Raw genomic sequence first — 27,933 nt, forward strand, 5'->3', positions numbered from 1 at the left:
AGCCATACAGGACATTCCTCCTTACTGCAGGAAAAAAAAAAATCAAACAAACTAATGTTTGGGATATCATTAGCTCCTTCCTAAGGTGCCCTGGTTTTACACACACCTACAGAAACAAAACAAAAATATGAGAAAGCACATGTTCCTACAGAGACAGTGTCTGACCAAGCTGCTTTGGGACACCAGCCAGTTTCCTGCCCTGCCTGCACAGCCTGGTGTTCTGCGCAATGCACAGAGCCTCGGGAGAGCACCTGGCCTGCTTTGCAGCCCTGCAGCAGGAGCAAGTGTCCCAGCCCTACACGGGGTTCAGCACAGGTCACATGGACCAGCAGCCCTCAGAGCAATCCCTCTTGTCTCTCATCCTACAAATGCTACTATGAGTTACTTGGCAAAGCACTCGGACCACTTCCCTTGAAACCAAAGTTAATAAAAATTACCATAAACACATGTTCAGTCAAAGAGACCAAACTTTGACCTCTGCTTTATGCACTCATCCAAATGTCTATGGGAAACAGGGCCTCTGCTGGAGAGAGCTCTGTTTATAGAAACCACTCTTCATCCCTGCTGTCTGTTTATGCCAAATATAGTAATAGCACTGGTGCACGGGCAGTCACGTTGGGAATGACCAACTCCTTCCAAAGATCCAAGACTGACACTTGCTCTTGTGTTTCCAGGTGCTGTAGGAGCATATGGATACCTTTCAGGCTAAGTCAAATTATACTTAACACACCCCTGACCTTGCTTAAGCAATAAATTTAGATATTAAAGATAATAATAATCTAATCTTCAGATCCTCAGGCATCTTTGAAGAATTCCTTCTTTTGCATCTCAGATAATTTGAGGTTCCCATCCCCTCACATGAGTACAGGCACTTGCTGTCATTTTGAAATATTTGAATCTATCTTCTGTAATTACAACGTGGGACAACATTATTATGCCAACATATTTTATTAGCCAGTATACAGTTTGCAATTAGTGACTCACTACAGACAGTCAGAGGGAGGATTTGGCTCCGAGCACTCTGTCACTATCCTCCTTGAAATAGCTTAATACAGCAAAGTCATCTGATTCATTTCTATATATCTCTGGGTTTCATGCAATAAAAACACAGACAAATTTAGCAAAGCCAGGACATAAATCAGGTGCTCTCTAAATATCAGAGATGAACATGCCTAGCAGCTCCCAAGTGCTAATAAATATGTAGATTCACTGACATAAAACAGGTCACACACTAGGCATCTGCCTCCTTCCACACACTTTGCATCAATGTTGACGAGTCACTCTCAATTTTTGACCCAAATGTATAAAAACTCCATTTCAAGAACCACACTCCCACTCAAAGGTTTCTTTTCCTGGTTCTTTCTGTGCCACAGTCAGTAGTGTGGGACACCTGGCCAAGGTTCCCCACAGTGAAGCGTGACATCCCAGTGCCCTCAAGGGCATCAAGGACCTCAGTGCCACCAGGACATGCACCCTAAAGGAACAGAGAGCACTGGGAGCTGGCCCCTTGAGAGCTCTGGGAGCAGAGTTAGCAGTGCTGCTGTGCTTCCTCCCCTCCTCAGCCAGTGAGGATCATCAACATGTACAGCACATCTTTACGCACATTTCGATTTGACACACAGGGCTAAGCTGTCTGGGTCTTAGCTACTTCCCTGACCAATCACTCCTCAAAAGAGGGAATCCTATTTCTAGACCAGCTTCTTAGGAACCATACACTTCCACTGCTTAGAATGGAGCTCTCTCAGCATCCTGTTACAGTGTTGAATCACAATTTTGAGACCCTTTTTGTTTACTACATTTAAATGAGGTTGAATAGGGCTTCCTAGAGAGCTGAGCAAACCACTTCAAACCATATAAGGGGTAAACAAGCTGGTTTTGTTAAATTCTCCAGAGTGCCCATTGGGTCTGGCTGGAGCAGATAAAAAACCCCCACATCTCCTTTCAGACACAGTAAGTAATACTTTTAAATCCCTAAGCACACAGCTCAAGAATGGGTGATCTGGGAAGTCTAGAGAGATCATTTGTGAAAATGTGTATTCAAGAGAAGTATCAGAAGCAGCTTTTATATCTTCAGGGCACAGAAGAACTACTATTCCCCACTGACACACACACATATTCCCCTCGTACCAATTCAAAACACCAACCACAGCTGCCAAAGCAAAGGAGCACTTCTTTAGATGGAGCAGTTGCTGCCATGTACTGGGCTTAGTAACACACACTCGATTTCAGCAGGGTCTCAAAGAAGCAGAGGAAATTAAAGCATGTAGCAGTCACGCCAAAACCTTTTCTACCCTTTTGAAAATTTCCCACAGGGTGGGTGGATACACACAAACACACACTGAAAGCATTCTGAGCTGCCTCTACCAGAAAAAGGTTCAAATCATAAGTGATGCCTCTAGAATAAAATAAAAAAAAAAAAAAAAGGATCAATCTAACTAACAAATGGCATTGAAAAAGATAACTGGCCATTTAACTTTTCTTCAGCTACTTGGAAGTACTTTATTTTTCTAATTGGGCACACAAAGAGGGAGAAGAGGTGGCACCTAACACCAAGGTACTGCAGGAGGCATACATACTAATGCACATCCATGTCTGCAAAGTTGAGTGTCTATGTGCACAAGAGCAGAGCTGGCTGGCATACCAAATACATTCAAAGGATGTGCATCTAACAGGATATCTTAGGAAACATCCTGCTCCTCCTCTGCTCACAGGGGATCCCACACCACAGCCCTGCAGCAGGTCTGACGCAAAAAGTACAGACGGCCTTGAAAGCCACCACACCCCTCAGAAGGGAGTCAAACATCTGCTCTTTTCTCCTTTCTCATCACATTCCCAAATGGAATAACCATGTCTGTACTGCAGTCATCTGTTTTCTTCCACAAGATGCTGATAACTCTTGCCTTGTTTCTCTAAATGCCAGGTGTAGGCTTTCCCCAACAGTGTGCCTCATGTCCCCGGTGGGATGAGACAGCCCTGTTATTTTCACACTCTGTCTAATGTTTGGCACTAATTTAAAAAGCAAGTCTTCCATTCCAATTGTGAATTAAATTGTGATACTGACATAAAAGCATAAAGACAGATCAGGGATGGGACACAGAGGAATAAGGCTACTAGTGAGGAACTACATGTTTGCTACCATACAAGCCCTTAATCCCTTCCTCTAACCTGCTCCATTAGCCCCCTCCAGCTCCCAAGGCCAAGAAGGCAGATGGATGAGGGAAGTCTGCACACCCTGCATCAATTCCAGCTGTTCCCTGCAGCTCTTCTGCCAGCCTCATCCAGAGGACCAGCAAGGACTGTGTTTCATCACACAGCATGACTTGTTAGGCCCCAAATCCTGCTCATCCTGCAACTGGAAGCTCAGAGCATGGACTGAAAAGCCCCCTCAAAGCCTGCCACAATGCCACATTTTACTCCACTCTAGGTTTACTTATCTGTGCCTCATCTGCCCCATTACAGAATGAAAAAGAAAGAAACCAAAGAAACCACCAACATGAAAGAAACAAGATAAAAAAAACACCACAGAGATCTGCCATGTCCAAGATGACATTACCCAGCTATGGAACGGATTACAGTGCTGACATTTAAGACTCTGCTCTGGTTGCCCAGGACTGCTGGAAACAGCATCATCTCCAGCTCCAGGGATAATCTATCAATTCAACAGACACCCACAAACCCTTGTGAAGTTGCCAAGTTCAAACTTAACTGTGCTGCTATGAGCAGCTCCTCAAAAGGCAACGCCTTTTTACTTCAGCCTTTTTGATTATCCTTATACTGTCCATGTTCCTCCCAGTCTCAAGGTGCCAAATACACACAAATCCATCCCAAACCCAACTGCAGTGAAGCTCTGACGGGAGACCCCACTGCTACTAAGTGGACTCTTCTCGCAGCACGGGTGAGGCAGGAAGGGACCACTGGAGGTCATCTGGTCCAATCTCCCTGCTCCAGAGTTATCCTAGAGCACATGACAGAGGATTATGTCCAGGGGGCTTTTGAATCTCTCCAGAGAAGGAGCCTCCACATCATCTCTGGGCAACCTGTTCCGGTGTGTGATCACCCTCACAGTAAAGACGTTCCTCCTCGTATTCAGGTGTGTTCCAGTTTTCAAGTTTTAAGTGAGTCAGGGATGCTGAGGCCTCTTTCACAAGGCAACGCTGAGCTTATTTAGGCTGTCAAGCCGAAGCAGCAGCTGCTCCCTGTCAGCAATTATTGCTTTGGAAAGGAAGGCAGCTGCTGTGGGTACTGCCTCCCAACAATACCTCTAAGAGCTTGAGCACACCTCAAAGTGGAAGAGGCTTCCTGCTGAGCAGAAGCCACAGGACAGGCTGAGGTATATGCACAGGCACACGCTGCTGCTTGCTGTGCCCAATATCCCAGGCTGTGAGTCTTTTGACAGCAATAAAGTTTACTCAGCTTTTCCTCCCTACCAAGCATTTCAATAATACAATCTACAGACTTCTATCATTTTTTCACAGGCAGCACACGACTGTAATCTAGCAAATTGCTTCCCTGCCACGCTCAGATTTAATGTAGAACAGACATCTTGTAATTTCAAAGTGATGGGCCTTTACTAAGCCTGGTACCTCATCTCATCAGCCACTACATCATAAGTAATATTTTCTGCACAGCACCTCTTTTGTAGTGGTTTATGTGTAGGCTTTTAAGTTTGGCATAAATCATGACAACTTTATATTTAGATATATTCACATATATTTATATTTACATATATATTAGTAGATTTATTTTAAAGAGATGCTTATATCCATATACATAATGACTTAACTGACTCCAAACCCAAATTTTGGATATAAGAAAGAGAGTTACTCTCACAGCATTTTGATGAAAAGCAGCTCAGACAATGCTTGGCAAGCAGCTAGGTTTTGAGCAATTCTCTGAACTTTTCAGCTTTCCATAAAAATTTGCTTTTGTGTCTGCTACTCTTCCCACAGGAACTAGTTACTCTATTTCTTTCTTCCACATAAAAAAGGATGCTCAACTCTGAGGGCAATGAACATTCATTTTGGCATTAAGGCTGCAGCAGTCAATTATTATGATTTTTAGATTTACCTTAAGCCTTAAATTCACTCTGAAGTGAGAAGCTGACTGACCAGATGTCTCAAATTTCTTTACAGATGACCATTTTCTTCAAAATGGTTTTAACCAATGGATCTCCTTTCCATTTAAAGGGAATAGGAATAGTTTTCATGGCCCATCTGATGGTTGTAGGTTGAGATTACCAACAATGGGGTCAGTTGGTGGGGACAGCAGAGGGGGATTTGATGGTAAGAACATGTTTTCCCCTCTCCCCTTAGGAGGTGAGAAAAACTTGCTTTAAAGTGAGATGTGTAAAAGCAAGCACACTGTCCTGTGTTTATCTAGTTCTACAGAATTGTTGGTTCTCAGCTCTCCAGCCTCACTCAAAGGACATAGGGTTGTAACTTCTGAAGGCAAATGCGTTACAGGTGAAATAATTTGGCTGAAATACCTGGCTCAAGTGGCATTCCTTCCATTGTGACGATGCACAGCAAATCTGCCACCTCGCCCTGGTAAATCGTTGGGCTGTCAGAATGCACCGAGACATTGAACACAGGACCTAGAAAAGAGTAACCACAATTAGTCATGACAGGCTTTACTTCACTGTCCAACACCTTTCTTGCACATTTTTGAAGTATGTACTCTCCTAGTCTGAAATACTGAAATGCTCTCCTAGTTTGTGGAGACAGATCTCTGAGGTAGGGACAAGCAGCCATGTTGTAAAATAGTTTTTCATTGTTAACCATTTAATCCTGTACTAAGACAAAGTAGAAGCTGCTGCCACAATCTGCCTTCTGCTCTCCAGCACAAAAGAAGCTGGTCTTCCACTGGTGACTCCTTTAAGAGCGTGGAGTTCAGATCTTCAGACTAATCCAGAATGGAACTGTTTGTTGAGGCTGTCAATAGGAATTCAAGTTAAAGCAAAACAGTATCCTAACAATACCAAAGGTTCTACACTGGAACAGACAATACAAGTAGTGCATCTGATAATGCTTTTCTGTGGGTTTTCCTTCAGGCTCTGCCACAGATAGCTTTTTCTGTAGATGTCTCAAAGCCCAAGGGTACAGTAACTCCTTCAGCTGCAAAGTAGTGATGATATCAATGAAAACCATTAGGCTGCTTTGAAATACTCAGATCCTGTGACAACACTGTGATGTTTTAAAAGACTTCTGACATACATAGGTTAAAAAACCAAAACTTCTCCAAATTTTGACAACAGCTGCATCTCTAGTGCACAAGTAACAAAATCACAATTCCTCAGATATGCCAGCATTGTTAATACTCTCTATTTCACAGGGCAGACACTGAAGAATGTACCAAAATACCTCTGATTTCTCTTACTAATCAAAGAGTGAACAGAAGGAAAGCTGATCCCAACAGTGACCTCCCGGATGACTTTGGGGGAAAGAGCCAGGGACGCCAAGAAGAAACTTGGGACTCAGATTAAAAAGTAACCCTTTTTACACTCCCTAGACTCCCATTATTACCTGGCTCACCTACTTCTGGCACAGTAGCAACAACAACAAGCAGAGAAGGGTGGCTTGGGAGGAAAGAAAAAGCTGTTTATTTGCTCTCCTCCACCCTTACCTGCTACTCTTTTAGTACAAGAACCCCAAATTTCCAATCTACTGAACATTAGTGGCAAACAATGCTTTTAATGAAAAACACATCAGGAAATCATCCTGAACAACCCCTTGCGCCATGCCCTCTCAACAGGTTTCTACACTGATAGCTCACCACATGGCACACTTACCACATCATTCCCAAACTGAGGTTCTGGAAAGAAACTTGGATGTATCATGAAGCTAGAGCTATAATTTTTGGTGCAACTTTTCTAGACAAGGGCCTGGCTTGTTTTGGTCAACAGAAAACACCCAGCATGCTAAGAAATTAATTCCAACTACAGTGCAATAATTACTTCTCCAGTTTTCAAAACCCCCCCTCCCCCAGTTTCCACCAGCCCTCTCCTCTGCCTCAGAAGCAGATGTACTTTTGTATACAAGGGTAGTATGCAGACATACAGTCTGAGAGTTTGACACCCATCTTGACACTAGAAGATCTTTCTTAAAATTAACACTGCAAATTACCCCCCCAAAAACAAGGATAAAAGGGTGGTAGAGATGCAATAGAGGTTATACATGGATTACCAGCCAAGACTCCTACATGTGTATGCTAGAACACATTTAAGGAAACAAGAGACCCAGAATACTGAGATCAGCTGCTCAGGTAGTGACTTCACAAGCAGGATGCAGCCCGAACTTAAGCTCGGCATGATGGGATCCTTTCCTAGGAGATGAACAGAGATTAATCTGAATGATTCCTCAGCATCTGTCTCAACTGGTTTTGTGTGAATTCAATTTGTTTCCTGATATTCATACACACACACCAAACTATATTCCCCTTGCAGCTCATTTGATTATGTGTCCTCAGATAAATCAAGACATTGTCCATCCTCTTGTTCAGAGCTGGGCAGACAGAAGTTCAAGGTCCTAGGGGATTAAAGGCAGCATGGACCAGGGCACTCCAGCCAACTAAAAGCAGAAAAGTCTCAAGCTGTGTGTGAGCTGTCAGAGAAAAGAAATAAAGAGACTGTCAAAATCTGCTAGGAACATCCCTGCATTCTCAGCACAGTCCCTCTGCTGCACTGATCAAAGGCAGCACAGCACCATAATAATCCTGACACTGTCCATAGCTCAGAGTCTATCCTAAGTCTATCCTGCAGCAAGTGAGGTGACATCACATCAGGAACACAGGACATGCCCTACGCCAGCAGACAGGCTGGATTGCTGGGAGGCAAGAAAGATGAACTGCATGATTCCAACTCTGTCAGGCTAAGGATGGGCTACCTTATTCCTGCCCTGGCAGGTTAAACAAGAGGGCACTTGGGATTTTTCAGGATTTATTTCCAGGCTGAAAGTCCAGGTAGCTCCTGCATTGAACAGACACTGCCTTCAAACCCTGGCAAACCAACAAACCACTGATGTGGAGCAGAGTCAGAGCGTTCCTGGCCACTGGATGTCACAAGGGTAAAAGCTGAGCTTGGCTGGTCACTCACACAGAAAAAAGCTGTGGATCATGGAAATGCAGCACTCCCAACACACTCCTCAGTTTGGGTCACCATGCACTTCTCCACCCAGCCTCCCACATGAAGAGCCAAAACTTCCCATGCAGGAAGGCTCCAAGGCATCAGCTGCATTGGCATTTCAGGATTGTGCTTTCCCTTGGTAAGGCACAAACAGTTCTTTCCCTTCAGGTATTTCCCTAGCAGCTAACATCTCCTGCAAATTACCTTTTCTACCTCCAGGGAGAAATCACTATCCTGTGCTAGAACTAGATATCAATAGTCAAGAGGTGTGTTGGGGGTTGTGTTCTTCCCTCTTCAGCTGAAGAGGGAAAACAACATTTAATTATTTATTAAAACCTAAGCAAGATTAATTACAGTCAAAGTTCCTCAGTTCAGTCTCGAAAACTGTGTGGCTGCTGCTTCCTAGGGTTATATATCTTTGGGTGTATCTCAGAACTTCTGCCCTCATAACCCATACCCTGGGCCTCAGGCTGCCCTGAGGCATCAAAGGACAGAATAAAGCACCTTCAGAGATTTATTGCCCCCCTTAAAGATTTATTGCCCCTTACCTGAAGAGGCAGGAGGCTGAGTGCCCCATTCCCCCACCCAGTGTTCAAGAAGCCCTGGATCTGGACCGCACCAAGCAAGGCTCAGAACACAAAAGCCAAGCACTTTTCTCAAGTTTTTGCCTTCCAAGGCAAAACAAACCAAAAAAAACCCCACCACACAAAAAAGAGGCCATGCATCTCAGTGCCAAGGTTACAGATACAGGCATGTGGTAAAACAGGCAGCTCCCAGCAGACACTGATGACACTGGTTCAGGGTCTCAGCACCGTCACGCTCAAGCACCTACAGTGTCACTGGAAGGGTTGGGGAGGTGACAGGAACTCTCTCCTTCAGTGAGATACGAGTTCATGCTACATTAACACCGAGAAAAACAGAACTCTGCAGATAACAGATGATGTGGCTTTGGCCATCTTGCCACCTGCATTTAACAGTTTGAAATACTGTAATTGGCACCTACTGGTCACTCGGGAGAATAAACAAACCACAGCTCAGTTTCAATTGCAGGGCTGACAGATCAAGCATGACCTGTAAAACTCATCAAGAACAAAGCAAAGTTAAATGCTGAAAAGCTGCTCATGAGCTCGAAAGCTGAGAAATAACTAGATTTTAATAACTTCAGATTTGAAGATAAGTCTCATTCCTTCAGATAATTTGGAAGCTAAAGAGCACAGATTAACAAAACAAACCAGCATTCCCAATTCTAAGAGCTAAGCATCATAAATTGCCATGTTCTGCTGAGAACTTTGATTTAAAATAAGCCAAAATATCCGCTCTTCACTATAAATAAGGCCCTATGTAAGCTTAGATAAAACACCTAAAAGAAGCTTTCTTCTTTATTAAAGTAGTAACAATTTTATATTAAAAAGCATCTGCAGTCAGGATGGTAAGAGTTTTCAGAGCATTTCTTGACCCCTGAACACCTGAAAAACACTACACAACTTTAAACACAAAGTGAAGAAATTGAGGTCAGAAGTTTATTAGTACAAATCTAGAAGTGCTTTAGAGAAACCAGGTTCCAGAATCAGGATTTCTTCACTGTACTTTTCTCCGAATGTTCCCTTTTATATAGATCTCAATGCTCAAACTGTTGATTTCATGTCACAGGAAGGTAACTCCAGAAGCCAGACCCTATAGTGATACAGGTTTCAGCTAAAAAGTGCTATGCTAATTCTTCTATACATAAAAATGAAAGGAAAAGGTGTTTGTAAGCTGAACCAAGATTTGTTTAATATTTTGTCCTCAATCAGATTCATACTGAAGGGGCTGCAGGGTGGAAAAGAGGAGTTCAAGCTGATAGAGGTAATTTATTCAACTTAAGGACTGAGACAAATTCTGAGTCCTCTTCACCTGATGTCACCCCACTTTCTCCCTGCTTTCCTTCCCTGCTCAGTAATCTGAACACTTTAAATCTGCCAGAAAAATGGGAAAATGAAAGAGAATAACCAAGAGTCAGTTAAAATCCAGTTCTGTAACAGAAGAGGTCCCAATTATCTAGGGTCCCAAGTGATGTTTTGTCTTTGATTATCATTTTACCCTGTGCTCTGCAGAAACAAAAGGTATAGTCTCTCCTCAGACACGAGCTACCTTTATTTCCCAGCCAAGCAGAGAAGAGAAAGGTCAAGTAATCTGATGACAACAGAGACCTGAGGCAGGCTGTTCCCCCCAGGAAGCCCATGCCCAGGCCATTACTGACCAGGGGGCTGGAATTCCTGCACGCAGCTACCCTGCTTCCAATCAGACAGCACCACAGACCACAACGGGGAAAACAACTGATGCAACCCACGAGTTCTGCACCGTCCAAAATATTACTCATCTCTGCCCTGGCACCAAATCATCCACTCTTCAACTGAGAATTCCATGACCTGCTTTTCTCCAGATAATAAGTTTCTTCACCTTCACTTTTCCAGACCCCTGCCCTTTCCCAGTTTCTTCATGAAGCTGTTCCCTAACAAGCTTTACCCCAAGCCTCATAATGGCTGTTACTGGAAGAAGCCCTCAGTAGTTAAGCCTGTGGTTTCTACTTCCAGCTACAAATTAATGCACACAGGCACAAAGGCACACAATGACAAAGCACGTTCCTGCCCATTAAGAGTGGCTGGAAAATACCAGCCGTTCTTGCCAAAGAGTTTCTGCTGCACTGCTTTTCATTCATTTCCGTGATTAAGCTTTCTTTCCTTTAAGAATCTTTATATTCGCCCTTCTTGAAATTGGGTATCTCTCGGGGTCATTGCAGGGCAGCATTTCATTTTAATTGCAAGTTCAACATCAATACTCAGCTCATATTTCAGCAGCTCTTGGTTTATCTCAGCTTCTTCCAAAGTGAACGATAATACATTGCTGTGCAATGAGCTCACATGCAGATGTAATCCAGAGTTGAAGATTTCATTGAGATATTTCCCTTACAAGTTCTCTTTTATTTTTGCTTCTCCAGAACTTTCTACCCTCTGCTGAATGGCACAGAGCAGAGACAGCTCAGAGCACAGCCAAGCTCCAAATGGATCTCTCATAACACACTTCTCAACATGAGATTAAAAGCTTCCTTCTCCCTGCTTCCTTCAAGGGAAAGGAAAATAAGTCACTCCTGTGAAAATCCCTGAGAGTGTGTACTGGGCAAACACATTCTAAACACCAACCTGCGTTGCCCAATTCATGGTGAAAGGGTTTGAAGATTAAAGGACATACGCCAAAACAGAGTTTATGAAGCTGTCTTCCTACACTGGCTTGAGAAGAACACAAGGGACAGAAGACTGGTGTGTTCCAGGCTGAAAGAAAGGATCTGTACACATGCATCAACAAATAGCTCAGGAGGAGAGAGGATGCACTGGAGTAGAAAATGTGCAATGAAATTAAGAGAACATTTCAAGACAGGCACTGGCAGCTGCTCTTGTTCCTCACATCACCGGGCAACCTTTTAAAAAAGACATGGCAGAACCTCTCTGTCCTACATTGGGAAGACAAACAAAAAGCACAAAGGAATATTAAATTCTTCATATGGGACAGCTTTCCCTGCCCACTAGATACGCTTATTTTGCTCCCAGCAGCTGGACATACAGAAGGCATTCGTTTTATAAAACTGGTCTAGTGATCCATGTTATCCATGAGGTCATACCAGAAGATTCACAAGATCCTCTCTGGTCTTAAAATATATCCAGCAGAGAACAATCTGCCATTGAGTGAATATTTGAAAACTAATGGCCTAGTAGGCTCCTCCTCACCACACTCCCCCACCCTCGCTTCCAATTCATATGGTCCAGTGGACAAAATCCACATTTCCTTTTTTTTTTTAGTTCAGGGTGTTTCAAACAAATGCCTTTACATTACCATTTCAGATCATTGCCAAATTGAACAAATACGCCCCTCTGCAACAGCAAGTGGAGAAAGAAGAGAGGAGACCTCTGCTTGCAGCCAGCAAGTTCTGCCCTGAATGGAAAGAATCTGAGCAAGACATTTTCCACAGATGTTCATGGAAAAACATTTCAGAGCACTGCCACATTTCAAGCCTATTGTGGCAGGAAACACTGAAGTTTCACGTGTGCAGTCCCCAGCTCACATATGAAAAGCTCACAGGCCCCTGCCCCTCAGAGAGATCACATTGCACAATGTGTATGCACGCTTAAAAACTCCTCTTTGAAACATCACTCAGCTTGGAGAGATCTGGGAGTGAGTCAAATGAGAGAGAAGGATTTCCAGTCCCAGCAAGCCTCACCATCCCCCATCAAAGGGGAATCAATAAAAACAACTGAGAAAGAAATTCCTCCTAGGACTAAAAGCTTCACGTAAAACCCTTTAAGGGCTTCCTTTTGCTGAAAATGCTGCTTCCTTATTGATCCCTTCCCCACTCCAACGGCCATGATGGAAGCTGAAAATGCTGCCCAAGCCCAAGATTTCAAAGTTTGGAAGAGACTGGAATACATCCTATTTTTCAAAATTACACTGCTGTATATATTACCTCCAGCAGTTATAGGTAAGTTGTCTTTCTGTTACACTTTGAGAAATCAGTGCAATTGACTCCTTAACAGTTTTCCTATCAGGGACGAACACTCATAAGATACCACACCCCACCCTCAATACAACTCAGGATTTAGCACCGTAGTGCTCCCCAGGTTTTGGGGTTTTTTTCCAGTTGCCTGGAAAGCTGCATGCCCCTCTTTTTCCCTGCACCATTCCTGTTGGTATCTTCCCTCCAATTTTGAGGAAATTTTCCCGACAAATAACTAGCTCCCTCAGCAGTTCTGCCTTTCACTATGCCCATTAGGGAAATTCTGGCACCAACTTATTTTTTCTGAAGAACAAGTTTGACAGCTGCTTGTGCCACAGGATGCAAGAGAAGGGTGTGATATCTGAGCTGTGCTTTCATAGCTGCTCCACAGCTTTGCCATTTACCTCTGGCTCCCTGACTCAGCCTGCATCAAAGACAAGAGGCTTCAGCAAACAAAACCAAAGTAACACACCCACAAAACATCTTCTGTCTTGTATACTTAATTCCAGATGATTTCCCAAATAATTCCACAGTTAGTCCGTTCTAACTGTGCTCATCACATGTTCTCATCATGCCCAGAGGTGAATATCCAGCAGGGATATCTGAGTAACAACTGAAGGACACAAAGTTCATCCATCAATTAAAGAAAATTGCAGGTATTTCCAAACAGATATTGCTACATGCCAAGATTATTTTGGGAAATAGCACTGCAGCAAATTGTGCCTGGGATCTCATTTCTTTCTTCATTCTTTTGTAAAGAATGAAAGGCTGACAGGGCCTTCAGACCATCCCTCCCCTGCTCCAGCCCTGCTACTGGAATTCACACATTCCCAGGGCACTTCTACATGCTGCCTCCCTTTCTTCACTCCATGCTCCAGAAATCCTATCTGGGTGGAGGGGCTGGGAGGAGAGGCTGACAGCAAAGAGAAGTCAAGACTACATCACGCACACTTCCCTCCCTCGCATTGCTTGCAGGTTTCCCTCTGAACCCTGGGTGTCAAAGCATCCCAACAAACTTTTTGGATGGGAGTTTAAAGTGACACAAGACCAGCAATATTGGGAGAGGCACAAACCACCACTTTTGTGCAGGAATGCCTCCGCATAGAAGCTTGGAGGGGCAGGGTGGGGTTTTGTGCAGAATTTAATTCTTGCTGGTTTCTTTTATCACCTCCTTTGCAAATACTACTCTTCCAGTGTGTCTGACCCAGATATGAAGAGTAATAAGGCTAAAACTGCAGCCCACTAAACCATCTAGAGAAATTACCTAAAACTGAAAGAAGCTGAGTCAATGTCCTCTGTCTGGTCAGCTTAGATCAAATCTCCATCTCAAAGCTTCCTATGAAGTGATGTCCTCACTGCCAGGCTGTCCTCCTATGATCAGCCCTGGTCATTTTCCCAGTGTGCCATATAAGCAAGTTCAGATCTTAGGAACCACATCATCTAGAATATTACCTTAACTGTGGATGCAGCCAGAAGTCAGAATGCTCTTGCCTAGACACAGACACATCTCCTAAATATGCTACAGCCTGTTACTACCAGCAGAATAGGAGAATGAAAACCCCACCAGCTCAAAACCCCACCCCCCAAATCATGAGAGGAGCCCTTCACTCATATGTGCACCAGTGTTATAAAAACAGCTCCCACTGCACTTCCCAACAATATAACATGACAGAAGTCAGAGTTAATATGCATCTCTGATGATCCAAATCAATGCCATCCATCTCTCCCTCCCTCCAACACAGTATCAGGACAGGCACGTTTCTACAGAAAAGTCTCAACAGGCAGGCTTAGTTACAGCTGAAGGTAAGGGTTTCAGCAAGCAGTTGAGGAACAGGATGTCCTTCTGGGTAGTGAAATTCCTCCCAATTTGTGGAGCTTTGTAGTTCAGCCGCGAGGGACCTCTAAGGTCTTGCAGCAGCAGGATACACTTACTGAGATGGCTGAAATGCTACCCTGACCTGACCATTTTCTGCAATTACATCAACAGTGAGGTGTGCTCAGGGAATTTAATGCTATGCTAATAGAGTCTGTTTTGGAACAGAAATCCAGTTTATATTAATGCTCTTCCAGAGCAGCCGCTACTAACAATCTAGTGATACAGCTGGCAAATGCAGCAGCAGTTGCTCCATACTGAGAATGAGCTCTGAGCCTGCAGGACCATAAAAGCTGCATTAGTAGAGAAAAACCCAGGGGTTATGATTACAGCCAATTCATTAAACATCTTTCTGTAAACAATCAATAGCACAAAGGACACAAGTACCACCAAAGAAGACAAGCACAGCTCTTTGCCATCATACCATTTGTTCCAAAGAGGAGGTATTTCTGAGACACAGGGAAATCAATGGGAAAGCGTCAGAGAATTCCCTCCCTCTCTGGCTTAGACACACGGCTGTCAGGTTCTGTACCAACCTGATGTCTGGAAGTCTATCTGGATAGGGTTGGACAAGCCATTGACTGCTTCACGCCACATGCCCCCACCGCCCGGAGACCAGGCGGTCACCACGCAGCGGTACAGCCCAGCATCAGAGATCTGCGTCTGGTACATCCTGTAGCGGAACTCGTTCTCCTGCACCTTCTCCAGGACCACCCCGTCCACGCGGGTCTGGTCCGTCCAGTCCTCCAGCCGCACCACCGAGTCCTGGTTCAAGGAGATGATGCGAGTGGTCCCGTTGGGACTCGAATGGTCCGTGAGGGGCTTCTCAGCCGTGATGAGGACGGAGTAGCGCGGCGTCTTGATGTTTTTGGAGGACACTTTGCATGTCATCTCAAAGGTGTGGCCTGCTACAAAGAATGGCTTCAATTTCACCGCCTCCACTGTAAGCGTGTAATCTGAAGAGGGAAGGAAATAAAGCGGCAAGAGAGGGTTAACAAACAGGTAACGGGTGTTTCTGCAGCACCATTCAACCTGGAAGATTACAGACAGGCAAAGTTTCTTTTTTCGGAGGAACAAATCCCAGCACATTTATCCCAGCACATTTATCTAGACATGTGGACAGCCCAGAATGCTACTCAACAGTGCACACACGCAAGTACACAACAGTTTGGGTCAAGAAGCACAAATTCAAACAAACACCAAATACTGAAACAATAATAGAATACACAGCTTGTAACAAGAATACACGGTTGTGACAAGGATCCCCAGGATTGCTTTATTCAGGAATAAAGATATTAGACAAGATTCAGAGTCCCAGTTTTATACTGGCGCTGGAAGAGCACCCTCAGTGATGGGGTAATAAGGACACTGCTGAAATACTCATGACTAATGACAAAAGCTGCCACTTGCTAAATTGGCAGCACTTAGTGTAGCATCTTTTAATTCCCTTGAAAATCCACCCTAACAGCATTCCTAATGGCAATCCAGACACATTCAGCTGAAAACACATGACAAAAGTTGGTGTAACAGAAGTCTCCACCCCAGGCATTCCCATACAGATTTACACACACCTCTGCCTCCGTGTCAGTCTTTCTTTCCCTTGCTTCTCATACATTTACTTGCATACAAGCCTACCAGAAGTCTTGACATTTCCCATTTGACATCAAGAATTCCAGCAACACTTACTGCTTAGTTTCCTTCCATTCTCTACTGGCTCCTCAATCCCAAGAATCCCTTAATTACAGGGTTTGGGAAAATTATACATGTCGGAGCACAGCTCCAAGACACACAAAATACAAGCTCACAGTAAGAAACTGAGAAAATGAGGAGTGACTGAAATCAGAATCAGATAAAAGGAAAGGGAGTTGCTAGTTTCCAGGAATTGTGATGAAAAGACACCCTGCACATCAAGGTTCTTCTTAAGGAAGGGGGGGCTGGGGCAGAACACATACAAGTAACAGTGTTGCAAAAATACAGCCAATCCAACTCTCTGGACTTTGCTGCACCATATTCTCCCTTCCTTCCTTTATTTAAAAAAAAAAAGGAGAGCATAGACCTGTTAAAGAGCTCCACAAAACCTCTTTATGGAAGACAAAACTTCTCAGGAACAGGGAAATAAGCAATGGTGAGATTGAAACACATTTCCCAAAACTGAACTTAAATGCAGTAATATTTATGTCCTCCTCACAAGAGCAACAAGATACTTGTCAAGATTACATTTTGCAGTGTTTTGCCTTCAAGCAGCAGTTTTCACAATGAGTAAACACAGCCCACAAGATGAGAAGCCCGGTATGACAACTTTAAATCAGTACTGTATAAAGCAGATCACAGCACAAAGCTATATAAAGAAACAGCAGGAGCAGTGAAGGCTGAGATGCTTCTAGTGGTCTAGCTGAGCACAGAATTATTTGATACTCCACACCAAACCCCCTCACACTTCCACCCACTAAGCAAGTGACAATACAAGAGTTGCACATTTAGGCACTCAGGGTACAATCACGAATGAAGTTGTATAGCATCAGAGTCATTCTCCTCTCCCTTGTGAAAAGACTCATCAGATACCAGATTCCAGACTTCAAATCCATTTTTTTGTCCTCATTCCGTGTCTGTGAGACTCTGATATTTCCTTCTTCATACGGCTGCAGTATTTAGGAGCCCAGCACAGATCAGCTTTTCACATACTTTTAGGAACATAGTAGGCAATTATATTTTGTCCCAAAAGCAGAAGCACAAACAGCTAGTTATACTTTTCTGGCACATATTGTTGCTTTCTAGGCCATATGAGGAGGCTCTGGGCAAAAATCCCTCCTTACTTAAATGTTCTTTATGTTGTTGATCCTCACATCAGAACACTGGGTCCTAGACAGCAAAAAGGGAAATCTTACGTTTGGTCTCTGCTCTATGTGCTTAAGATTAAACACCCTCATATGTCCAGAGCAGTTCAGCTACAGCTGAGGTAACCCTCCCTACTACCTGGGCTTCAAGTACTTTAACTTCCACTATTCTCTGAGCCAGAGGTGAGGCAGCAGCAGAAAGGACTGTGTCTTGTCCCCAACAAGGACAGAGCAAATTTTGTCCGTAGACATCCTTTAATGGTACTCCATTTGAAGGCAATAGCAAATGCTTTTCACTAGGTATTTCTGCTAGAGGAAAAGGAGAAAGGAGTGGCAGTAGTATGGGACAACAGCGGAAATGCCATTGGTAGAGTGTGGAAGAGGACAAATAAGGTCCAGAGATGCAGCTGGAGAACAGTGATAGAGTTCAGAAGGGTTAGAAAATAGCATGCTGAACAGAGAACAAGGAGATTGGTTCTTATGAAAGTTCTTTCAAAGCATTTTTCTACCTTTAAAAACCCCTGAGATCCTTAGTTGGGATGAACACACAAGGCAGAGGCACCCCCTCTTCGTTAGACCATAAGAAATTTAGAACAGAATAGAGAAGGGGACACACAACCCATCATATACAGGTGCTGAATATTTCTTTTTGCAACAAAGTAAAAAAAAAGATCAAAGGGATGTTTCTGTATGTGCCATAATATTAGAGACCTGCATATGTAGCAAAGTAAAACAACAACAACAAAAAAGCTCCATAACCTATCAACTAGAAAAACCTGGATCACCATTCTTAATATGCTGGTTCTGTGCCAATATTGTTCTCCTTCAGTAGCAGCAGATGAAATGTAATTAGCACTCCTTCACCCCCACCTAGAAAAGCATGTAGCTGTCTGTGTGTTTAAGAGTCCACATTATGAAAAAGAGGGCAGCCCAAAGATCTGGCACTTATCTTAGAAATAACAGTAATCTGCACAGAAAATTAAGAGGGAAAGGAAAGTCTCTTCATGTTTCCTATGTTAGCAGAAATTACTCATCAGATCTTGCAGCATAAGATGAGCCAGAGAGGTCAAATGAATGTTTTCTTCCAAGAACTGCAGCCTAAGGTCTCATTTCTAATCTTTTGGGAATTGCCAAGGAAGCAGTGTGTTTCTTGACCACCACTCCACACACTTGCCTGTCTGCATACACGCCTGCAGTCCCATGTGGAGTCTCATCTCCTCCTTGTAAAGCTTCATGGATGAAAAGCACAATAAAACACACCCTGCTTGGTCGTATACAGGAGGCTGCAATCTGCAGTTTATTCTGGAAAGCAGTAGGGGAAGAGTTCCTAAGTAAACCATACCCAAATCTTGGGCACTACTCCAAGACTTAGGGCTAGCAACAGAAGAAATCCTAGCCAAACGACTCAAATAAAATTTGAGTAAAGTGTACTTTGGAGCCTGGCAGTGCAAGCTTCTGCCTTCCATCACTGGCCAGTCCAAGTGGTTAAGCCACACTGTAATTCTCCTGTTGCTCTTCCACCACAAAGTGTGTGCTCTTCTCCAAGAGCACTTCCTGGGTAGTGACCAAAACCAGTTTTCACCTAATCCACACCAGGCAAATTTCTAGAGAAGCCCGACAGCTACAAGGGCAAGGAGACTTTAGAATACACAGCAAACACCTTCCCTGCACTGCTTTGACTCCAGCTGGAAAAGCAGCGCATTGGCCAGGGCTGACAGCACTGTTGGAGCCACAGCACTGCTTGAGGCTGCTGACAAGAATCTTGGTGCTCATAAAGGCCCTTCATCCCCCAGTGCACCGATGAGGCTGCAAGTGCAGGGAATGCAGCAGGCATTAAGGCAGTGACAGCTTTGCCATGGTAGGAGGTGGCTGTACGACACCCCAAGGTACAACTGGAGCCCCAGCAGCTCTGGAAGCACAGCAGGCACACAAAGCCTGCACTGCAGCCTACACTTGAACACAGGAACACACACCTGGCTGCAGGAACTCCTGTCCCTACAGCCAAACTGGAACATACACACTCCAGCTTAGTGCCATGGGGATTTCTGTGCCTTGGGGGAACTGTGTGTCTGTGATACACCAGCTATGATAAAGAAAAGTAGATGGCAGAAATATTATCTGTTCTCTATTTGCAGGACTGTCTGAAAGATTAAGGCACCCTTGCTCCCAATTAAGTGTGATGGGAGGGCCTAGGCAAACATTTAGGACAAGTAATATTATGTTAAATATAATTATTTTGTAAATTAAAGACAGAATTATTAACAAAACCGCAAATAATAGTACCTTTGGGATTTGGAATTTCAATTAAAAGATAATGTTTCCTTCTGCTAAGTACTCCATGCAGATCCAAAGTTGACAACCCTGGTTTAGGAAAAAAGCATTGATTTTTGTTTTCAATGCAAACAGTATCTGTGTTCTAAATGTAACTCGTATTCAAATAAATAAATAAAATTATCTTTTAGAATGTCAAACTTTTTTCTGGGTTGAAAATCATTTACAGAGCTAGTCAGAAAAGGTTTCCTCCCTTTCTTTAGCCCTTTTCACTGACTGGAATTTGTACTCTAAATAAGCAAAACATAATACAACTGATGTTTTTAATTTCTGAAATGAGACAGAGATGCCTTCTTTGTCACCTTGGCAGGGGAGGAAGTAGAAGGGGGGAAGAAACATATCAGGCAGACTATGTCAAAAACAACAGTGATCTATGATAGCAATTGGCTGCACTTGCAAAGCTGAGTAAGCAGAAAGATGTGTGAGCATTATTGGCCCCTGTAGAATAAAACAGAAAACAGAGACAATAAAACCCCAAGTTCAAATGGGCAAACACACAACTTATTATAAAAGGCACAAAAAAGGGTTTTTTACATGTTTACACGATGTTTACATTTTGAATAAAGGCTCTGAACACCCTTCTCTGCTGAGAGACCCACAGACACAATATAAACCCCATTTCTCCTTTCTCAAGAACTCAGAACAATTGTTTCCAAAGTGAGTTTTCTCCAACATCCTCCCCCAAAGCAGTGCTCTAAAATCAACAAAGAAGATGCAAGCAATGAAATAGATGGAAGAAAAGTCTCTGTATAGGCAAAAGCTATGTAAGGAAGAGGCAAATTTCTGTTCTCTCCTTAGGCAAACACGTGGGAGCCTGGCTGCTGGCTTTTATAAGCACTGGGAGCAGTTAGGGACTCAAATCACCAGAGATACTTGTCAAAACAACAGTCAGAGAGCACAGGCAGCAGCAGATTAACTCCTTCATAGCTGCTGGCTACAGCACTGGGCTCCCAGCAGCAGAGTGTGCAGCTCACAGGAATAGGATACAGCAGGGGACAGGCACACAGGGAGAGGCATCTGGGGCTGCCCTGCTGAAGGGGGAGTTGATGGGGGGAAGAAAGGGGAAATCAAACCTATATTTTGCCCTCCCCACCTCATATACATATAATATTCTTTTTCAGGAGGGGAAGGTTTTTGTAGGAGAACTCTTTCACATAATAAATTTCCCAACCCCAAGCTTTGCCAACAGAACGTACTTTTCAGCACAGGGACTAAAACATTTACATTTGTGCTGCAAAATTAGCAGAGTTTCTGGAACAAAACCAGAAACAAGGGAATGTTCACACCTGTCACGGTTTGTTTTCCCTCAGAAATGTCAACACAGGCTGAGACTTTTCAACTCCAGCTGGTCTCTGTAGCTGCTCCGAAGGCGACGATCCATTACACTGGCATGCACATGCACACACTCCGTGTTGTGGCATAACACTGAACTAATTGTGACCAACATCCAGCATTAATGAGACTTCTCAGTCCTGCTGGAGAAGTCAGCTTCAGGGGTAAAAAAAAATACAAATGAACCAACACAAAAAAAAAACCCCAAACCTTTCCCTGGACCACACGCTTGGTGTACTGAGCAAGCAGCCCAGCACTTCTTTCTCCACTGAAACAGAATCACAGCAGATTTCCAATCTGCTGTTCAGGGATTATCCCTAAACAACTTCAAAATTATTTCAAATTGCTTGTCTCTGAAATATAGTTCTCTGCTTGTGGATGCCTAAGCTAGACTGTTAAACTAGTCTATCAAGATAAATGCAGCTTAGATAAGCACAGGTTTTTGACAAAGACATGGCATCCCTTTCTGATGCTCTCCAACCAACCCTCTTAAATGACTTCACTCTGAGCCAAAAACAGTATCACTCTACAGCACATCCAGGAAACACAGATCCCATTTTAAACCAGAGTTCAGCAACTTCAGGTAACTATAAAGCTTCTAAAAATGCTCCCAGAATAAGTTAAATACTGACCAGAGCTAGATCACTTTTCCCTAAAAAAAGGTCAAGATTCAAGCAAACCAATGAATTACTTTGTTCAGCTACCCATTTATTTTTTGATACTCTGGTAGTACTATGCCCATGAACTTCCTCAGACATGCCTTTTAAACATGGGCTTGTAGAAGAAAAAAATAAAACCATAGCTCCCAAATTGTCAGACAGAGAAGACAAAATGACATTCCTCTTGTCACCTCAGTACATCCCTGCTGTTAGCAGCAAGATGCACCCTAAAGAGACCAAAATACTCCAAGCCACAAAAGTGGGCAATGACCACAGCAATGCTGCTGGATGCCACCCCTCCCACTTCCAGCCCAGCTCCTGTAAGTCTCAGCAGCTTGATGGAAACTCTCCTTTGTGGTATCTCTTCCTTTGCACTTCCACTCCAAACTGTTGCATAAAACTGATAAAGTAGGTAAAGTAGTGATGTAAAATAAAGGACTGATGTAAAGCAGTTATTCCCCTCCACAGATAAGAGGCCTTTACACAAGTTGACAGTGCTTTTAAACTTTCATCAACACAGAACCCCATTTCCAAAGCCCATTAGCAGGCCTTCTGGCTGACAAGCCTACTCTCAGCAACCCAGGTGTAAAGTTCCTACCTTGTGTAGCCCAGAAAATGTTGACAGACGCAGAGGTCACATCTTTGCTCTTCACCCAGCTGTTGTTGCGGTGCCTGCTCCACGCCGAGATGACACAGAAATAATCCCCTCTGTCACTCTCTGAAGTCCACTGGATTCTCAAACTGAAGGTGTCAGCAGACTTTTTAGACAAGATTATTTCCCCATTCTGAATCCGCTCTCTGCCCCTGCCCCCAAGCAGCAGAGTCCAGTCTGCATCCATGGAAGCCAGCAGCTCCTCTGCCACCACGTCATCACCGGGCAGGCGCTGCCTGTAGTACCAGGACACGGTGAAGCGGATGTTTGCTTCGGTGTCCTGGACGTTTGTGATCCTGCAGTTGAGCTCTGTGGGGTCATCTGAAAACTTGGGTGTTTTAGAGGCATTCAGGAACACGTCGTAGTCTGGCTCTGCAGGAGAGAAAACGCAGAAGAAACCGGTTAGGAGCTACAAGAAGGGAGAAAATGTCAGACTTAATTAAAAGATATACTAACTTCTAACATCCAGTTTTAGCAGCCAAGCTAAGTGCTATATGCATTTTTCTTACAAGACCTTGGAACTTTGACTCTGGTTCTCAGACTTGCACCTCTCTGACACAGGTACCCCTAAGCCTGCATTTCCAAACAAGGCACTCAATTTCATAGGTCTAGTCAGACCATTTCAGAGAAATCAGGACTAATAGATCTTGCTGAGCAAAAAAATTCCCTCCTTTAGGCCTGCCCCCAAGAATCCACCTGTGGGTTCAATTTCAACCCAGCCAGCCATCCTTTGCACCTGCCTGGGGCAGCCTGCAGCAGGACACTGGTTATCCCCAACTTTGGACTGACTAGAGACATCCCATTTTCCCAAAATCTCTCCAGAATAAGAGGCTATCTGCCATCATGAAATGCCTTATTTTCCACACTTAACCATACCATTGTGTCTCTACAACAGTTTAAGAATGGTAAAAAACAGCCAAACAGTTCACCCACCCAGACACCCAAACCCAGGGACATGGAACACCACTGGCACTGGCCAGAGGCAGTACCAAGAGCTGAGCACAGTAAATTTCAGAGGTCAGCAGTTTAAATACTACCTAGGTCAATAAATACTAGGTAGGATAAGAGTTGAAGATGTGTAGATCAGAAAAAGCTTCACAGTCTGAATAGAGAAGTATGTGCTGTGCAGCTGTGAGGCTGGAATATCTCAGGCTGGAAAATCAGTGCCTGAGTTTCACGGGTTAAGAATGGGGCTGTTGTATTTAAATCTGAAATAGCTGGCTGCCCAAAGCCTAAAAGCGATAAGGGAGCCGCATGACTATTTTCTCTCAGACTACAGAGATAGTAAAGGAAAAAGATTACAGCAAGAACCTCACACCACAAAGGAAATACATATTTATTTACTAGTATTAGAATATTTTTGTCTTGCTGTCTACTATAATTCAGAAAAATGACCCGCTTCCCAACTGTTCGGCCAATACTCATCACACGGCTTTTACAGCCTAACTGTATTCAGCACCCCGTATTTATTTCCTGCTTTATGTTTTACTTGGCATTTTGCCCTCCTAGAAACAATTAACTGAAGCTATAATTGGGACAAAGAAGGCAATCCAAGGCTAAAACTTAGGCTTAGCTCACCAACAAGCCAAGATAATAAAGCATCTTAATAGAACTGCTGTGGAAACTCTGTGTGCATATGCACTTTTGGACTTGAGATGGAAAGGATAAAAACAATTGCAGCAAACAAGCTGGGCTGCTTCTATGTCAGCCTGCAGAAAAGATCTCTCACCGGTGTCCTTGCATCTAGCAAGACCAAGGGCAGCAATACACACCAGACCCCAGAGAATCTGGCAGTACTGGTGGGGAGTTTCTGTGACATTAGGCAACATAAAATCATAAAAGCACTGCTTACAAAGACTGTGGTACCTACTACAGTGAGCATGCGGAGATTTCTGCACATTTTCGGGGCAACACAAAATAAAAAGAAAATGCACAGAATTTTGCTACAACCAAAGCACAGATTAGTAATTATGGCCAAGCCCCACTTTTGGTATAAGGCCCCTTAGACCCTACAGCTACACTGCTCTTCTTTTCTCATTCATGAAAGAGTAGTTTACTCCAGGGCCTCATGATGTATTGCTCACACTCTACAATTCTCTTACCATTCCCCCTTTGCCACGCCTTCCCCTCAAAAAGAAGGCATTCAAGACCAACTAATATTTTCATAGCAACAAAGACTATGAAAGCAGATGCACTTCTCCTGACAAGGGCACAAGAAGGAAAAAGCCACAAGAATCCCAAGTTCTCAGAAAATCGCTTGAGGTTTGTTTTATTTCTGGGCAGGGGAAGGACCCTAAGAAGAGTTTCTCTTTGATAGCGCCACTCCAGACAGGCGCTTCACCCTGACAGACACTCAAACACAGGATTTAGAAAGAATAAAAGGCTGGCTGGATAAACCTCATTCCTCCACTCTGTCAGCTGTCAAAGAACAGCCTCACTGACAATTCAACGACTTAATACTCCAGGAGCTCTTAACTTCCATTAAGGAGGAGGAGTTGGTAAATTCTGGATGCAGTTGAAAACCTCAAACACTGAAAATTTATTCTGCTTTCCCTCTCCCTAGCAACCAAGCATCTGCATCTGCTGAAAAGCAGATTTTATTTTCTCCAGTTTCCAAATAATGCTGAATTAGAATGGAAAGAGTAAAGAGAAGTCCTACAGGTACAGGCACTCCAAGAGAGCACACAAGCATGCAAGTGCATCTGTACACACATGGACACATGTGCGTGACTGCACATTCACACAAGTGGGGAAAGGAGGGAACACTCACAAGTTAAATGTGCAATGTGAATGGCTGAATGAGGACAGGAAATGAAGACATTAATCACTTGTGCACTTTAGTACACATTACAAGTGTACTTTGAGACGGCCACGGCTCAGCTGCTCTGCACAATGCTAAAATGCAACATTTAAAGTCATTGTTGATGGGATTTAACCTTACGGCAGAGCTATTTATTGCTGAAAAACAGGCTCTCTATATGCTAGCCTCATTCAGCACTTTCATGTTGGAGGAGCTCTGCCTTTGTAACTGGATAGTACCACCAGTTTCTCATGACAAGAGGATCTGAAAGGGTACATTGAAAGGGTTTGGGCCTGGATGCTTGCCTCCAGTCAGAGCTGGGAATAGGCACCAAGCACTACAGCTCTGCCAGTTCACATCCAGCTTCATTCACGCTTCCAGTACCACCAATACCTTGTACAATTTAGCAGGTGCACATACCTCACCTACACCACTCTGCAACAACATCCTGAGTTTCAATGCCTCTAAATTGAAGCTATTATCTCCTCAAGAATAAACTAGAGAACAGATTGGGTAGGATGACATATCTAGACCTATCTGTAAAACAACAGGCTTTTTAAGAAATTTTACTGGAGTTTCATTTTTAGTAATTCTCCCAGGTAACTTTACTTCTAAGGATATTTGCATAAAGAGAAATACATATGAGAGAGAGATCCCTACATAGAGATAATAGATGCAAACAAGAGAAACATTTGTGCAGAAGAGATGCTGCAAGGTCCTCTCCCTTTTCTGACGAGGCCAAGGATTGAGGGATACATTACCCATGAAGTCTGACAGCACACTCACCCAGTGCTGTCACCACCACACTGACTGGTGCAGAGGTCCTTTCCACCACCTTATGCCAGCTCCCATTGTGCAGCGGCACCCAGATAGCAGCTTCACAGAAGTAGTAGCCGGAGTCCTCCACATCCACATCACGCACCAGGAGGCGATAGGAGTTCCTGTCCACATGGCTGAGGCTGATGAGAGTTGAATCACTGACAACAGAATCGTGGTCCATGCTCAGCAAGAGCTGAGCATCTGACAAGGTGTCATCAGGTGATACAGAAAAATACCACATCACCTCTGCTTGGAAAATACCACTTCTGTCTGTTGTGATGTTGCATGTAAGATCCAGAGAGTCTCTTTCGGTCACAGAGACATTGCTGGTTGAGATGACCACATCTAGAGCTTGGAAAGAGAGACACAAAAATTCAAACAAAAAAATATTTTTTTATTTGTTACTTTTAATAAACATAGTTCAGTCTAAGTTATCCAGGACTTCACATTCTATAACAGGAGCTTCTGAACAGGCTAAGTAGCCCAACCTTCAAATGCCTATTGGACATTGAGCCAAGTGATGCATTACAAGGGCAATACACATTATCAGTCAAGCAAGGGATGTGTGATGAGGGCAGAGGGGAGAAAGGGAGGGAGAACAGCATTTTTATAACCCAACAGCAACTGGTCCAAGAAGGCTTTGTCTCATCCACAGACTGCACATCACCTTTGCACAGCAGGAAAGTGTGTAGAGGATTTTTCAGTCTCACACGAGCATCAAAGTGTTTTAGGACTATGCCTCAGAAGACCAAGCATCTATAGAAATCACTAGGAACTACAGTGGAACTCAACATGGTTTCTGCTGACATTTTTGAGCTCCTTGAATAGAGCAGATTTAGATGAGAAGCAGCCATGGCCACATGTTGGAATCCTGGCTGACCTCAGGTGTGCTGCAAAAACATGAAATGGAAGCAAACAGAAGGCAGCAGTAACTCCCTGCTGATTTCCCCACTTACTGCTCAGAACCACACACACTGGGGACTTCAAAGCAACACCAACAGCCACTCCAAACACACTTAGCAATCACTGGCCTGTGAATATTTCTAATATACATATCACATATGGTCATAGCCAGCATTCAAACAGGACTAGATACAGAATATTAAAAAGAAAACCATGGAATCACAGCGTCAAGACCAGGCTACCACATGTCTTCACTTGCTCATTCACTCGTTCTACACTGCCTGAAGATTAGATCTGTCTCAGTGCAGCACCATTCCCACAGTGTGTAATGCAGATGCTCCTAAAGTCTCCACTGAGGCCAGTGGACAGGGCTGCTACAGCAGTGGCTCTTCTCAGCACAAGCAAGAATAGAGGTACCTGCTTTAAACCATCAGCTGTGTCTCTGCTGAGATTAGTGACTTGTATGTAAAACCACATTCTGCTCTATAATAGTTCCCCATCTGCATAAACTACCTCAGACTATCATCTGGAATAAGACAACACATGACGCCTAGTGCCAAACTGAGTAGTCAGAACTGTTGCCAATAAAACCAAGCAAGGCTCATTCTCACCCGTCACCACCTGAAAACACAGAGCAGTCAAACAGGACAGAGGGTAGAAGGCCCCACCTGAGTGCTGAAACCAAGTTCAGATGAATCTCTCACTGGGACTTGCCTCACTGTCTTATCATGGGATCAAAATCAGTAGGAAAGCCTAGCTAATTTAACAGACGTATACCAGAATACAAACTAAGACTCATCTGTAAGGTTAAGAGCAGCAATTCTCCAAGCAACATTTCTGTCTTCATGAAAGTGATGGGCATTCAAAATCTGGCAATATATGCACATAGAGGGACTTGAAGAGAGTTTACCCATAGGCATATAACCATTTACATCTCAAGTTCTTTCAGCATGCAAGTGCAGAGATTTCAGATGTCAGCACAAGATGCTCTTCAAGTCCTTCTACAGGATGTGTATACAGCATTTTGCTGGAGAATAAACCATCCCCTTAGCATAACTTTAAGAAAGCCTTCATGCTCCTGACAAA

The 27,933-nt window shown here is 43.7% G+C and overlaps 1 protein-coding gene across 2 annotated transcripts in view; it reads right to left on the bottom strand.

The window, feature by feature from the left end:
• The window catches only part of PTGFRN (prostaglandin F2 receptor inhibitor), a gene marked incomplete at its 5' end in the record, with an annotated part of 65,490 nt that overhangs the window by 6,431 nt on the left and 31,126 nt on the right, over positions 1–27,933 (bottom strand). Inside the window, 4 exons of one of the 2 annotated variants that reach the window (XM_084227076.1) lie at positions 5,486–5,593; positions 15,054–15,473; positions 22,272–22,697; positions 25,912–26,295. In XM_084227076.1, the coding sequence (XP_084083202.1) occupies positions 5,486–5,593; positions 15,054–15,473; positions 22,272–22,697; positions 25,912–26,295 (1,338 nt within the window). The remainder of the gene's footprint in view (positions 1–5,485; positions 5,594–15,053; positions 15,474–22,271; positions 22,698–25,911; positions 26,296–27,933) is intronic. The other variant, XM_084227075.1, reaches the window with a different exon arrangement.

This window comes from Fringilla coelebs, assembly GCF_963513975.1.
Source record: "Fringilla coelebs genome assembly, chromosome: 2".
NCBI lineage: Eukaryota > Metazoa > Chordata > Aves > Passeriformes > Fringillidae > Fringilla > Fringilla coelebs.